This window comes from Gracilinanus agilis, chromosome 1 (genome assembly GCF_016433145.1).
Source record: "Gracilinanus agilis isolate LMUSP501 chromosome 1, AgileGrace, whole genome shotgun sequence".
NCBI classification, from domain to species: Eukaryota; Metazoa; Chordata; class Mammalia; order Didelphimorphia; family Didelphidae; genus Gracilinanus; species Gracilinanus agilis.
In genome coordinates this window covers 79,998,568-80,015,677 of record NC_058130.1, presented here as the reverse complement: position 1 = coordinate 80,015,677, position 17,110 = coordinate 79,998,568, and the positions used below count along the sequence as shown (strand labels likewise).

General features: G+C 34.5%; 1 protein-coding gene across 1 annotated transcript in view; it reads left to right on the top strand.

The window, feature by feature from the left end:
- The window catches only part of ABCA13 (ATP binding cassette subfamily A member 13), a 474,630-nt gene that overhangs the window by 313,867 nt on the left and 143,653 nt on the right, over positions 1-17,110 (top strand). Inside the window, 3 exon segments of the mRNA XM_044676455.1 lie at positions 696-814; positions 1,946-2,033; positions 11,637-11,745. Of these exon segments, the coding sequence (XP_044532390.1) occupies positions 696-814; positions 1,946-2,033; positions 11,637-11,745 (316 nt within the window).

Here is a 17,110-nt window from a genome sequence, read left to right as displayed (position 1 = left end):
CTTCCTTCCTTCCTTCCTTCCTTCCTTCCTTCCTTCCTTCCTTCCTTCCTTCCTTCCTTCCTTCCTTCCTTCCTTCCTTCCTTCCTTCGTCTCTCCTTCCCTCCCTCCATCTCTCCCTTCCTCCCTTCTTCTCTTTCTTCCTCCCTTCCTCCCAGAGGTTAAATGACTTGCTGAACACCACACAATAATCATCAGAGGTGAAAATTGCACCCAGGGCTTTTGGCTTCAGAGTCACTACTCCTACTATCATTAGAAAAGAAAAATGTATTTGAATTGCACTCATCTTTTTATATGCTTTTGAAGAAGCTCATTTATTTGAACTTTGACTGCTTTTTATAATCCTCTCAGCATGGTCCCCCTTTCAGGTTCATTAATATCATTACCTTGTCTGTGAAAACAGTTTCTGATTCCAGTTTTTACTAGTAATTTCACATTCACATACATAAAAAATGGTTTGTAATAACTAATGAGTAAAACTGCATTAGAAAATACTGAAATTCAAGGGATCCTTATAGAGATTTTAGTTATCTGGAAATACACAAAATTCCCATAATTTATTTTAAAACAATAAAGAGAAAAAGTAGATTATAAATGTGATAGTAAATTTCAGAAGTGCTTGCCTTAAACTATTGATTAGTGGATAGGATTTCTGGTTTAAAAATAAGCTCCCATTTAATTCTTCTTTTAAATTTCAGAAATGTCCAAAGGAGAACAGCAGTGCTCCCTACCTGAAGAACAGTAAGGGACATACTTTGTTTAATCTTTCAGCATATGATATAGAAGAATACTTATTGTGGCCTTCAAAAAAACCAAGGTAAATTTAAAATAATCTATAAATAATTTGACACTTTGGGAGTCCAAACTTTTTTAACAAACCCTGAGATATTTTGAGGTTTAATCTAGTGCTCTATTGCCTACTGTCATCACTGCTAATATGGGATCTAACACCCAGCAATGCTAACTCTGGAAAAAGCAAGAGAGAAAAGTGCATAAGAGTTCAAAGTGTAATCTGGCCTCAGTCACTTCCCAGCTGTGTGACCCTGGGCAAGTCACTTAACCTCCATTGCCTACCCTTACCACTCTTCTGCCTTGGAGCCAATACACAGTATTGACTCCACGATGGAAGGTAAGGGTTTAAAAAAAAAGAGTTCAAAGTGATAAAGTAATGATATTTACAAAATAGGATGAAATTTCACTAATGCTTCACCAGTTGAGTAGGGTTCCACCTATGACATTTTTTTACTTTCCCCTGGGTACAGCCTTCAGATGAAAATCTTTGGCATTGTTTTAAATTATCCCTGGCCAGGCAGGTGGTACAGTAGATGGAGCGCTGAGCTTGGAGTTAGAAAGACTTATTTTCCTGAGTTTAAATCTGGTCTCAGACACTTATTAGTTATAGGACCCTGATTAAATCACATTATTGATGTCTGCCTTCATTTTTTTATCTGTAAAATGGGGCCAGTAATATCATCTTCATCATAGGATTGTTGTGAAGATAAAACGAGATGATATTTTAAAGTGCTTAGCAAATCTTACAGTGATGCTACCTATATTATTATTATTACTAGTAGTATATCTTGATGTAAATTCTTTTTTATTTACATTTATACATTATATACTCCAGCAAACTATAAAATCCTTCAAGACACAAATGGCTTCATTTTTGTCTTTGTTTCTTTCCTTAGCAACTAAACAGTTACTGGTTTGTAATAGGTACCCAGAATATTCTTGTAGAATTGAATTCAATTGAAAGGTGTCTGCTATGTGCAAAACATCCATTTATGTTTATAAATATTGGCTTAGACTGATTTATCAGAAAATGTTCAATGATAAACTCTTCCAATTCTGTCCATTTCGACCATTGTCTTCTGTAAAGATATGCTTAACCATTATATTGATGGTACTGTTTTGTCTTGGAACTTGATGCTTTTAAAAATATTTTTAGACTTGGAGGCTGGTCTTTTGGAGTGAAGATCTCTAACCAAGGACAAGATGAAAATATAAATATATCAAAACCTCAAACTCTGGCAAAGGTAAAAGACATCTTGTTTATTTTTTAAAATTTTATTTAAAAATTTTTTCCCATGGTTACAAGATTCTTGTTGTCTTCCTCCCTCCTGGAGCTGATAAGCAATTCCACTGGATTATACATTCTTGTTAAAATTTTAAATGTGATCATGAAAACTGGAAGTCGAGATACAGTCAATACCATTCAAAGCACCAAATCAGAGGTTTTTGAGTTCTTTTTCTCAAATCCAACATGAAATCCCTCTTTGAGAGGCCAAGTGAGTGACAGGGTGATATGCTAAAATACTCAGATGATACTAAAGTAGCATTTGCTCCTCTAAATATTACACTGAAATTTTGTGAACTCAAATTATTAGAGAACAAGCAGAGGCTAGAGAATTAGTTCTCTTTTTTGCTCAACTCCCAGTACTACTCCTCCTCCCCCAAATCAGTCCCTTTTGTAGTTTTCTAAAATAGAAGGCAGCTTGTTGGCGAAGAGGACAGAGTCGGGGGACTTGGAGACAAGAAAACTCCCCTTCCTGAGTTCAAATCTGACTTCAGATACTTACTAGCTATAAGGCCCTAGACAAATCACACTGTTTGCCTCAATTTCCTCATATATCAAAATATTCTGGAGAAGGAAATGGCAAACCATTGGAGTGTCTTTGCCAAAAACCATAAACCAAGTCCTAAAGAGTTAGATATAAGTGAAATGACTGAACAATATCAAAATATGGCTGGGAAGAGAGCAGCAAAAAAGCAAGTATTTCCCTTATTAATTCTTCTCCTCTATTCCTTTTCATGACTTTTCCTTTTAGTTGCTTGGATTCAGTTGATTCTATTTACTTCATACCCTAAATTGACTAAACAAGAGAAATAGACCAAACAAGGGGACTTCAGATTAGATGAAAAGAAAGCCTAGACCATTAGAATAGTTAGATATAGGGAAAAGGAGACTCAGGGAATATCTTATTTCTTTGAGATTATTTAAATAGTGGGTCTATTTTGTTTAGATCTTGTTTTATGGGTTGACCTCAGATTCAAAGGTCTTGCCATTATACCACTCTATCTTATTAGTACTCAGACATGTTTGTTATCTCATTTCTGGGGGCTTTCCACCTCAAATATTAACATAATAACTCATTAACTTCTTTGACTCATTCTCTTTATTAATCTTCCCTTTCTGTCTGTTCTAGACTTTTTTTCATTTTTGATCCATGGTCCTTATTCTTATTTAATCCTTCTTAAGTCTCAATATTTCTTCTACTCTTGTCTCTTTTAGTACATTTAGAAAGTAAAGTCTCTGTTACTAATTTTGTTGTTCTTACTTGCTGTATTTGATTGCTTTTCTTGTATTTCTGTTCTCTGGGATGTTTGAGAAGCAAATAATTTCTTAAAGTGTGATTTTTCTCTTTGAGAATATTATAATTTTTAAAAAATGAATTGAATATTTACCTTTTAAAATTATGTTTAACCAGATTTTCATATTACATTACCTTGTTTTCTGTCTTGATCTCCTTTGTTCTTCAGAATTTATAATTTCATTCCCTCTTTCAGATTCTGCTGGGTAGGGAAGTCTTGTGATATTCAAATTTCCTTTCCTTTATATTTGAAGGTCTTTTTCTTGGTCAAGAGCAAGATTTGTATTCAGTGGAATTGCTAAATTTAACCACGGTGCATCTTAGAATTTGCAGCTTATGGCTTGGTTTTTGTTCTTTTTTTAATTTGCCCTTCAATTCAATTCAGTGGAGGTGATCTGTGAATTATTTTTACTGATACATTGTTTTCTGTGATTAGACCTTCTTGGCAATTTTCTTACATTATTTCTTAAGGAATATTTAGTTTTTTCAACTGATCTTGTTCTTGGAGTTGTTTTTATGTATCTTGCTTGAAATAAAAATTTTGTGCTTGCATAGAGATCATGTTTTCTTTTAATGTCATTGCTTTTTATTTCTCTTCTTCCAGATTGTCCTTTATTTCTGTATATTTGAATTCCTATTTAGTTATTGTTTTGTTTCTTTGGTGAGCTGTACCACTATGGATTGAAACTGCTATTATGCCAATTATTTCTGTTGGTGAGGCTACTAATTGTGTTTTCACAATTCTTATTTTACTTTTAAACCATTCAGGGAAATCTGTTGTATGTCAGGCTTTCTACAGTATCCAAAGGGTTCTGTGCCTTATAACATGTTAATAAATTTTCCTTTGCCTTACATTATTTATTCATAGATACTTAAAATATTGACTTGAACTCTGTTTTGGATCTCCTCCATGACAATGGCTAACACTTTGGCAAACTTATGGCTTCTTGATATTAATCAACTGATAATGATCAGAAGATCATTAAAGATTCCTTCTGTTACTTCTTATTATTTTATAATATTCTAATATTCTATAACTACATAATATAATAATTATAATATAGTAATATAATACTAAAATATTACATAATTTTGACCAGTTTATTAGAGGCATTTTGTTCCAGATGCAGTTATGCTCTACCAAATCAAATACTTTGCAATTGTCACAAAACTTTAAACATATGTGGATTCTTGTAGTTTCTGCATCTTCCAGTTGATTACAAAATGTATAATAATGACATTAATAATGAGAATAACTAGTATTTATATAGCACTTACTGTGTGCCAGACAGTACTTCACAATTATCTTATTTGTTCTTCACAATAAGTAGACACTATTATTATCTCCATTTTACAGATAAATTTGAAGCAAATGGAAATGCAATGACTTGCCCAGGTCCTAAATAGCAAGTGTTTGAGTCCAAATTTGAACTCATATCTTTCTGACTCTACCCACTGCTTCACCAGGCCGTATAATAATATAACTTGCAAAATCTCACTGTTCCCTTCCAGTATCTTCCTAGAGAGCCTCTGTCCACCCCCATATCCAAGCTGTTGCCCAGCTGCTGGTTTGACCTTTGCAGCTTTGCTTGAATACATTTCCTTGTCTTTGAGCCCATCTCCACTCCAGTGTAAGATCTTAACACTTCAATCTCTGATTATTGCAACTATCTGTAGTTTCCTTACACTATTTTTCATCAATTGCTTTTATTTTTACTTCTCATAGTCAACCCACTTTCTCCATAAGTTTTAATCAATAAAACTCTTACTTTTTGTCTTTGAACCAATATTAAGCATTGGTTCCATGGCAGAAAAGGGGTAAAAGTTAGGCAATTGGGGTTATGTGACTTACCCAGGGTCACACAGCTAGGAAGTGTTTGAGGTCCAATTTGAACCCAAGTCTTCCCAACTCCAGGTCTGGCACTCTATTCAATGAGCCACCTGATTGCCTCCACCTAAAGATTTTACAAATAATTCTGTGTTCTAAACTGGGATTTGCCTTGGCTAGAATATCTCTTTGGCAAGTGAGTTGTGTCTGTTGATTAAGGTACTTTTTCAGGCATTTTAGATATTCTTTTTTATTTCTATGAGTTTACCTTCTGTACGAAAAAAATAAAATTATTTGCAATGATACAATAGCTTTTCTTCCACCCATTTCACAAATTTTGACATTAATAACTTAAAATAAGTGGATATGGAGTTGTTTTAATCATTGTTTCTTTCCAGTGTTTCATTCTCCTACCTTTACTATATATATATTGATTTTTGCTTAAATAACTGGATAATGAACTCCTAAACAAATATTTCATTCAACAAGTACTCATATCAGAAACAACTAGTTTTCTATCTATTAAAATACAATTTTTATTATTTTTATGTTGTATACTCTTTGCTTTGCTTGGTGCCTTCCAGTTCTTTTCAGTCAGAAAAAAGTAGTGCTGATGTATGGGTATTAAAGTTTTACATAATCTACATGTCTTTGACTTGTCTCTTTCATTGCTTTGGATTCTTACTTTCCAAAATATATTGGTGCTCTCTCAGGCTTACCTTTGCTCTGGGGACACCGAGTATTATGGTAAAGTTATTTTAATTTGGAGAATTTTCTCTCTCTTTTCATTCTCTACAAGAGATATTGTTATATAAGCTATATTTTTTTCATGGTATCTTTTTTTTAATATTTAACACAAGCATGCATTGAAAATGACTAGCGTCAAATAAAATCACATTTTCTATTGTCTTTGGACCCAGGAAAATGAATTCCAATAATTTCTTCATTGGTCTCTTCAAGGAGAACCTATGGAATATCCTTCCTTCTTGCTATGTCTTTCCTCTTTCTATTTTCATTCATAACAAGAATGTCACAATTTTTGAAATTAGATCTCTCCATGAATATGTCCTCTCCTTGGTCAGTGGACAGGTAATTCACATTATGAATGTCAATAATGAAAAGTAATGATGGATGATCTAAAATCAAGTCCTTCCCACTCTTCTGCCACTCTGCCATTGTCACTGTGGAAGGGGAAGGGGGCTGCCCATTTCTGAATCTCATTTTGTTTCTTTATTTCAGGGGTTACCATAGACATAGATTTCATCATCAAATGTCCAGTCTGTGGTGGTTAGATCTTTGGACTTATCTAAGCTAGTCCTGGAAAACAGATACTGTATGTTGTCTAGAGAACAGTCAAGGCTTTTCCAGCATAATAGATCCTTCTATAGCTTGAACTCCACTGGCATAGTCTTTGAGAGCTCATGGTTCCCTTCAGATAATGTTGATACCTCTAAATAAGACTTTTTGGAATCTTCACACAAACAGAAATGTATTCCTTTGACCCTCACATAAAACGAGAAGAATCTTATCGTCCTCATTTTCCAGATGAGGAAGTAAAACTTTAGAAATGTTAAATGACTTATGTAAGGTCATCCTATTAGAGATTGAATCAATGACTAAATTCCAGTCTTTTGACTCCAGGTTCAGTGCCCTACCCTCCTTCACAATTTTTTTTTTGGATGCCAGAAACGTTTGTCTTTGTCAAATTTATTTCACTATTCTTGAAGGTAACAGAATCATACTGAAGTATTTAAAACCACCTATCACATTTTAGATTTTTATGTGAACACTGGCCAAATTAGAGCACTTAGGACTTAAAACACACTACAAAGTAACCTGCCTCCTTTGACTTTTATTTAACTTCCACTTGACATTTTTACCTGTATTCTATCATTCAAATCACAGGGGAGGATATCCGTAATGCACAGTATCCACTCAATACATGGCTTTTGAAGGAAAGGGTACAAGTCATGAACTGACCCTGTTTCTTTTGCAAAAGTTGCCAGTGAGAAAAAAAATGGCATAGAATACATAAAGGCTTTGAGCATCTGAAAGGGTTAATAATTAATATGTATTTATTGAGGACTTGCAGTGTGTTCGGCACAGTTCTAGGCTTCCTGAGATTGCACTAAAAGTATCAGACAAGGTCTTTGGACTCAAAGAATTTATAATGCATTTGTGTCTGCCTCTTGTACATATTTTTTTCTTCCTTGATTTGCAGCTTCTAGTCTATTTTAGGCTGAGATGACAGATACCCAGATGTGTTAGAATTATGTCTAAAATAAGAGTTAATGGACTCACTCTGAGTACATAAAATGTGTGGCATAGGCTATAAATTCTGTGGGAGCTCAGCAGACAAGGAGCACCAATGAATGACCAAAGTAATCAGGGAAGAATTCATGGAGGTGGATTAGAATGGAGTTTGGAGAATGGAGGGAATTTACTTAGGTAGGGAGCCAGTGCTGTGTACTAGAAAGTGCATTAGATTTAGAGTTGATATATACATTCAAACCCTAATCCTAGCTATATGACCATAAATAGATCAGTTAGCATTCATGGGCCTCAGTCTACCCATTTGGAAAATCAAAGTAGGGGGAGAGTGAAGAAAGAATAATGTCCAAGAAGCCAAGCGAGATAAATGCATATGGCGGAGGGGATGGGTGATAGGTGCTAAAAGCTACAGAGAGGTGAGCAGATACTGAAGAAATGTTTTCTGATTCATTAAAAGCAGATTATAGACTTTAGAAGAAAATGAATTTGATGAACAGAGAGAGAGAGAGAGAGAGAGAGAGAGAGAGAGAGAGAGAGAGAGAGAAAGAGAGAAATGCAATGGAAAAGTGTTTCTACAGGAGGAGTCCTCTAACACTGGTGATAATCGAGTTCTAGAATGGCAGAGGACAGCAATCACAGTAAAACTCAATGTATCCAACCTCATCTTTGAGTGGTAAAGATTCTTAGAGGAAAACTATTTTTATTTTCCTTTAAGTTCATGCTATATTTGGATTTTAATTTCTGAGATATAAAGCCTGATTTTCTAGCTTGCCTTTATATTCCAAGTACCTGGTGATGTCTTCATCTTAGAAGCCACCTCCTGCCCCCTCTCTGGTGTCGTTTTGTCCATCACTCGAACACCTCACGTGAAGCCCTTGCCGGACTCCCTGGCTGTGTGAAGTGAGGGCTCCAGGATTTATGCATTTCTCTGACACCTGCTCCTTTTTGCCTTTGATTAGATTAGTCTTTTGTGTTGACATGTTTGTGCTCTGGCTTTTGTCAGTATTTCTAGTGTTATTTGGCATGTCCTTTCCCAGTCATGAGTGGAGGAATAAATTATAGCTGCATGATCAGTAAGTAAGTACCTCCCTTCATAGCAGAACATTCTCACCACGTTGCTTTAGGCTCAGAAAGGGCAGTCTGTTATCTGAAACACCTCCTGGAAGCTGCTTTTTGGCTGATGTCACGTCAAATTATTGCATTAACCTTTCAGTAATTAATGACCAGTCTTTCCCTTCAACCTTTAGGGCCTGTTAGCCAGACGGGGAATGTACAATTTACATACCCTTTTGGAAGGGAAAATGGAAATTTGCATATGAATACCCCTACTGTATGATTCATTATAAATATAGAAATTCTCCCATGGAGACCTCTAAAGTGATTTCATTCAGCTGTTGACTGTATGAGGCCGCTAATCAATGTCCCATCTGTGCTGAAAAAGTATACACCTTCCGTCAAACGTGGAAGCCTTTCACCTCTTGGCTTTGCAGGAGAACCATCTCTTTGTGAAAACATACAAGGCACCATCCTTCTGTCTGTTAGGCCGTGAGATCACGATTGCATTTTTCCTTGCTCTGTGTTCTCCAATGTGGTTTTTTCTAAGCTGCCATGTCAACTGGACAATTTCTATTTTTAACCAATCAGCACCTTCTTCAGGGGAATCCTTCCCCAAGACTATACATTTCTGCAATGAAGCCCAAATGGGCAGCCAACGATTGCCTTCTTTCAGGTGCTATACTGAATGCCTTGCAAATGGAGAGCAATGTTTCTTAAAATTTATAGTATCTAGACTTAAAAAGAAGTAATTCAAACTATTTTTAATAAGACATTTTCATCCTTTATATACCTTGAAATTAAAAACACTTATTTAGATCTAGTCTACATTTTAAGGGGACATTATGTATGTCTGTGATTACTTATACATGCTTTGATACCATTATTTAAATGTTGGTTTTATTATGACTTTTTAAAAAATGTTTTTCCTATAAGAAAATAAACTAGGCGTATAGAGCAACACCTAAAGAATTAATCCTAAAATTCTATCAGTTTTTGGTGATAGTGATACTTACTAGAGTAAATGACCCCTTGGGGGGTTTAGGAAGAAGCTTTATAATCAATTATTATGAATAAAATGAAGAAAAAATTGTTCACTTTCCTGAAGGGACAGTGGACATACTTTTCCGGGCTCTGATATTATCATGGTAGTCTTCCTCAGATCCAGATCTTCCTTCATGAATTTAGGATTCTAATTTGACTTCTCATTGTGTTGAAGAGGACTAATTTAACCTAAAAGTTATTTCTGTCTTCTGGGAATTTTGCTTCCTATCATTCCCAAGTTTTATTGACTCCAATTGGGTTCCAGTAAAGGAATGACCTCAGGTTGGGATTCCAAGTCAGTCTAACTCAATCCTACAAATATTTATTCCTCATCTGCTCTATAAAGGTCATTGTCATAGACTTACACATACACATACATACACTTATACATTTGTATATATGCATAGATAAATTTGAGACTACAGGAAAGATAACTAATGACAAATTTTAAAAGTTTCCTATATGATATGTCATATGAGATAAGCTTTGAAAGAAACTCAGTAGTGTGAGAAATGGAGATAAGAAGGGAACCTTACACAAATGGTTGATATTTTGTGATCACTGGGTATGGGTGTATTGGGAAAACATAAAGGGGTTCCTAAATTAGGGGATCCCAGGTACATCTGGAAAATTTATTTCTATAAATATGAATTTGACAATTTAAAGTTCTGTCAAACTGGATTATTTTGCTTCAAGGACTAAAAGTCAAGCAGAGAAATGAAAAGTTGCATTAACTAAATTTTTACTGAGACTTGAATAGATTGGCTATTTTTCTTCTTTTTAAATGTAACTTTATATATTTCTTTGATACATTAAAATTCCTTGTAACTCTCCCTTTTGTCCCTTGTTCCATTAGAGAAGGCAACAAAAAAAGATATAGGTATATCTAAAATTGTGTTACTTATTTCTGTTTATGCGTTCTTTCTTTCTTTCTTTTTTTTTAAACCCTTACTTTCCACCTTAGAATCAATACTATGTATTGGTTTTAAGGTAGAAGAGCGGTAAGGGCTAGGCAGTGGAGGGTTAAGTGACTTGCCCAGGATGACACAGCTAGGAAGTGTCTGAAGCCAGATTTGAAAGTTCTTTCTCTTGAGATTGGATGTATATGTCATTCATCAAACAATATTTCTGTTTCTGTAGATAATGTTATTTTTTTTTGTTCTGATCATTCTTAAAAAGACTTAAAAACTTCCAAACCATATTTTTTTCTTTTCACCTCATTTCAAACATAGTCAACTTAAATGAATCTTTCCCTTTAATGCATTCGATCCAGTGTTTAAGCCCTTCCTCACAGACCTTCCAAACTAGCAAATTTTTCTTCATTATTTTCATGTGTAATGGTGGCATTTTATTCCTTTTACCCCTTTCTGCAAGTGTTTATTTTAAAATAACAATGCTTAATGTGAAATAGTTATTTTGCAGGTTTTTTTCTGATGTTCTCTTGTACTATTAGCCTGTCAGTCAAATTTTATTTGCATAAAACTAGAAAATAAAACAATGCTTGAAATTCATATTTACTTTGAGAATCTAATCATAGTGCTACAATCAATTGTATCTGTAAAATACCTATTTTTAGCTGCATATTATATTTAAGATAAGAAGAAAGTTTGTTGGAATCTATTGTTTCTTGTCAGGGCTCAGTGTTTGGAAGCCAGAAATCTACTTGAAGGAAGCAGTACAGAATGGAAAGAGCACTGTCTATAAGCAGAAGACTCAGGTTCAAGTCCTGACTTCACCATTTATTAACTCAAACTGAATTTCCTTTTTTTTTTAAACCTGTATTTTGACTGGATTCAGTGCTGGCTTAGATTATATTTTTATATGCTTTCTAGTTCTAATAATAACTAAAAAGCACTTTAAGGTTTGCAAAATTCAACTTCTGAATTTTCCTTTATGGAGAAGATTGTGCAAGTGTTATTATCCCATTTAAAAAATAACCAACCTTAGACTCAGAGAATTTATATGACTTTCCAAGTATCTCATAGCTAATAAGTTTATAGTACTTTTTCCACCACCAGAGGCAACCACTATGATTTTATAATGTGAAGTTCATTGAAATTTCTCTTTTTTAGGTCTGGTATAATCAGAAGGGATTTCATGCCTTACCATCTTATCTAAATCACCTAAACAACTTAATTCTGTGGCAGCATTTACCATCGTCTGTGGACTGGAGACAGTATGGTAATTATTAACAAAATTGAATTTGAAAGGATAACATGTTAAAATGAAAAAAAGAATCCTTGCTCCTTTTCAACAGGAATGTGTAGAGCGATAAGGATGCTGGCCTTTGTCTCCTTTCCAATAAAGGAACACCAAAGGAAAGGCTCCTGGTACCGGCTGCTACTTATCTTGAGCATCTGGGCTGTGTGGGCACGTCTTTACTTCCCACGGCTTCTGAAGTCTCATCTGTAAAGCGAGAGGTTTAAAACAGATCATCTCGAAGGTCCATTCGGGTTCTAAAAATCCCCAGTCTAGGATCGTAATACTTTTTGGCAGTCAGGATGAGTCCACTTTCTACAGATGAGTTGTTTCTGCAATCATTATTTTATATATTAGTTGACAAGAACACAAATCATATCATTGCAGCACTCTTAAAGGTGAGCTATAAATTCTGAGTTATGGTGTACTTGCAAACTAGATTTTTCTACTAATGTCATCATGATGGAAAAGTTGAATGTAAATTAGCTGTGTTATTTTATGTGGCTGAAGGATGCAGATTCCATCTTAGAATCTGGAGTTAATTGACTGGATTAATGAAATGCATCTTTGGGGTGTGCTATTTTTAAAAATGTGTCAGGTCTGTAAGAGTTTCTTACTTCCACACGTCAACATTTTCAGGATCTATAATTTTATCCACATGAATACTCTCTCCAGGAATGTGCATCACAACTTCTCCATGCCTTAGTAGGTGGTTTAATGAGGTGCTGGGGAAAAAAATCATCACCTAGTGGCCAGGCAGGGATACTATGAGGAAAGCTCTGTGAATCCTTGGATAACAAATAGTGGGGCAAGTCTGCCAGAACTTAAAGCCAGGAAGACGCCTTCTAGAACTCCAGGTCTCATCCATATCATGGTGAGGTATCAGAAGAAGCCCCTGAATGCAGTATGAAGCTTAAAAATAAAGTAAAAGGGCAGAAGTGAGGAGGTGAATGAAGGAGAGAGAAAAGGACAGACAGAGACAGAGAGACACACAGACACAGAGAAAGAGAGAGAAGTATAAGCAGTGGAGACAGACATTTCTTGGTAGGCTCATTTATCTTCTTTATCCATTCCTTAATTCATTTTCATTTGGGTTCTAGCCAGATGTTATTCAAAGCAATCTAACCCCCAGTGTCCCCAATTAGCTGGATAAGCATACTCAAATCACAATGCATAAATATTGATACTATATAAACTGTGACCAATTTATCCATTCAGTGAACTCTTGTTTAAGACTTTTAAAATAATACCTTTTGTCTCTATGTCACATTTATGAAAGGGGAAAAAAAGACCTTTTTTTTTCCACCCCAAACTCCCATTGAACCCTCTTGTAACAAAGAGCAACAATTAAACAATATGCTCAGATGCAGTGAGTGAAAACACCTGAAAATGAATGCAATTTTTCCCCCTAAAAATTCCTCTCTTCTTTTCTAAGAAGGAGCTATATTTCATTCTTTGTTTTCTGGAGGAGTCAGCTTTGATTTTTTTTACTTCAAATTGGGATTGCTTTTAGTGATTTCCCTTACATATAGTTATTATACATATTTTTTCTTTTGGTTCTGATTATATAATTTTGCTTAAGTTTATACAAATCATCCAGGTCTCTTTGAAATTCTCATATTTATAATTTATTTTTGCATAAAATAATAGATGACATTCATACTATCACAATTTTCAGTCTTCTATTCAACAGTGTACTCTTTTTTAGTTCCTTGCCACCACATTTAATGCTGTTATGAATATTTGTATATATGCAATATACATTTATAGTCATATATAATCTCTCTGTCTCTCTCTGAAACTCTCATCTCTGTCTCTGTCTCTATCTCAATTTCATCTCTAAATCTAGTAGAAGAATCAATAGATTAGAAGATAATGGCAATTTTGTCTCTTTCCTTTCTAAAGTGAGAGCTAAAGTTGTTGGAGCAATTCACAAACACACCAAAGTATATTTATGTGCGAGTCTTTTGAGAAATTCTTCTAAATTTTGAAATTTTCTATTATTTCAGTAGGTAATATCTGTTAATTGTTATTTCTCTCACTATTAATCATTTTAGTATTTTTTCAAGAGGTCATTTATAGTTTGTAATTTCTTTCAAATGATTTCACTTGGCCAAAGAGGAGGCGAAATTATCACTATTTTTTATGGTTTATTTACAGAACCCCAGAGAATCAGTAAAGAAATGAATTGAGACAATTAATAGATTGGTAAAGTAGCAGGATGCAAAATAAACACACTAAAATCAATACTATTTTCATGTTGCAATAACAAAATCCAGGAGGGAATAATAGAATAGGAGATTGTACTCAAAATAACAGTAAAATAAATAAGATATTTGGAAATCAATCTACCATAGCATACTCTAGACATATAAATACAATTACAAAACAGGTTCTAAAGAAGTTTTAAAAAAGGACAAATAATTGAAGAAAGCTCTAACACTAATGGCTACTTTGCACAAATATAATAAAAATGACACTACCTAAATTAAGTTACAGATTTAGTGCTATATCAATCAAACTACCAAGAGTAGACTTTATGGAGTGAGACAAAATAATAACAAAATTCCATTTTGAGGAACAAAAGATATTGAATCTCAAGGGAAATTATGAGAAAAAATGGAATGAGGAAGCAATAGCCCTTCTACACTTCATCTTTTTTTTTTATAAAATAATAATTATTAAAAGTATATGGTACTATATACAAATAGAAAAAGTAAATCAATAGAACCTATTAGATAGGAAGAATCTTAAGCAATTGTATTCAATAAAGCAATTACCTGGAGGAAAGACTTCCCTATTTGACATAAACTCTTGGTTAAAGCAATTGGTAAGAATTTGAATTAAACTAACATCTTATACTGTAATGGAGGTTTACTAGGGAAAGGTGCCTTAAACAGTAAACAGGTGTGGGTGTGTGGGAGACAGAAATGACAGGAAGGGGCCCAACAAGTAGGGAGACTAAAGTTTAACCGAAAAGGGGTGTCTGTTACTGAATTGGCTGTTAGGTCCAACTGCCACTCTGAAGCACCAAGACTAGGTCTATGGTAATCAGCAAAGTAAAGGCAGGAGTTTATAAATTAAGGCAACACATTTAATCAAGGACAAGTTAAGATTAAGGATGGAAATAGGGTTTACTACACTTAAAACCTAAGGACAAACCACAGGGGCAGGGGAAGGACTTGACTACACTCTCCTATGATCTAAGCCAGGCAGGGCCCAAGGAAAGCTGTACTGGAGTCACAAGGGAAAAGTTCCTCCCAACCTGGTTCCAGCCAGGTTTGGTCAGCTTAGCTGAGGAGTAGTATTCATCCTACAAAGGGGTCCTAATGATAACTAAAATGTTTATAGCACTTGTGTACTAGACACCGTGTTAAGCACTTGACATATATTCTCTCTTATGATCCTCATAACAACCCTGGGATTGTAGGTGCTATTGATTATGTAAAATACGACCAGAAACTATTATTCTGGAAAACTTATTGAATAGAGATAATTTAACAAACACCAATATTCCCCAAAACTTTAATCAAAGAAAACTTTGGATAACATATTAACAAGAAATCCTGAATGAAAGCAGTCTAGATCTATTAGGACTGGGAGGCAAAGTGAAAATACAAAAGGAAACTCTTTTTACCAGTTCAGATTAACACCTTCTCTTCAATTTGGGATCTTGGAATGTTTCCTTGGATAGGAAGAGATTGTGACTTGCTTAGAGTTCCATAGATAATACATGTTAGAGTCAGGACTAGTCAGAATGCAAAAATGAATTCAAAATAGTTGGGAATATTCGGTTCTATTCCTAATTTTATTACCAACTAGAAATATTACCTTGGGCAAGTCATGGCACTACTAGGGTCTTTGTTTCCTCACCTGCAATGTGAGAGATTTCAAATAGATATCTAAATTCTCTTCTATATCTTTGGAAAAATGAAAAAAAAAGTGTGGTCATTCTAAGGTTCCAAACTGTTCTTAAAAGAACTGCAAATTGGGGCAGCTGGGTAGCTCAGTGGAGTGAGAGTCAGGCCTAGAGACAGGAGGTCCTAGGTTCAAACCCGGCCTCAGCCACTTCCCAGCTGTGTGACCCTGGGCAAGTCACTTGACCCCCATTGCCCACCCTTACCAATCTTCCACCTATGAGACAATACACCAAAGTACAAGGGGGTTTAAAAAAAATAAAAAAAAAGTAGGAAAAAAAAAGAACTGCAAATTATTCATAATCATATAGAAGAAGGCTTCGAATCACTAACATTAAGACAAATACAAGTCACAATCACCCTCAAGTTTTACCTCACAGTCCTCAAATTGACAAAAATGACAAAAAAATTGCAACAATGTTGGCGGGATTGTGGAAGGATAGGCACACTCATATAGTGTTGATAGAGCAGTGATGTGATACAGGCATTTTGAAAGCAATTTGAAATTATGTAAATAAAGTGTCAATACTCTTTGAAAAATCATGCCATTTCTGGTTATATACCCCAAGAAAGCTACAGATAAAAAGAAAAATTCTTTTATATTCCAAAATTTTTATTGCAGTTCTTTTTTTTTTAGCTAAGATTTGGAAACAGAATAGATGTCCATCAATTGGGGAAGAGTACATAAATATAATTGAATATTACTGTGCTATAGGAAATGATGAATTTGATGAAGATAGAGAAACGTGGAAAGAGCCATATGAATTGATGCAGAGTTAAGTAAGCAGAGCTAAGATAACTACATACTAACTACAGCAATGTAAATGAGAACGGCTACTCCCCACACCCCAAATCAAAAGTAAATGTAACAGAAATATAAAGATCAAGTAGGACTTGAATGAAGAAATATGAGAAAACAGCCCTAACACAACCCTTTGTGGAATTGGGAAGTCTACAGTTATAGATTGCACACATTTTCAGACTTTTTCAATTTATTGATCAGTTGTGCTGATTTTTTTCCCTTTCTAAAAAATACAATTTATGATCTGGCTCTGTGGGAGGGCAATGAGGAAGGATACAAAGCATACTCAGGATATCCACTGTGGTGCAAGAAGCAGAAAATATCAATAAATTTTTTTTTAAGTCTAAGGTTCCTGTTTGTTTGAGCTAAAGTTCAGAACTCTGTCAGAGGTGTGTGTGTGGTATTTCTTATTGAATTTCACTTTTATTCCTCTCTGTTTCTTCCTTCTAGTCTGTATGTTTGTTTGTGTTGCTAACTTTCTCTCAGACAATGCATACCTAAGAAATATCTATGGAAGGCATTATTTTTTTTCTTTTTAGTTTGACAAAATAAACTTCATGTTCATCCTAACACACATACACATACTTATACATATCACATATTACTCTTCATTGTTGGAAAATTTATT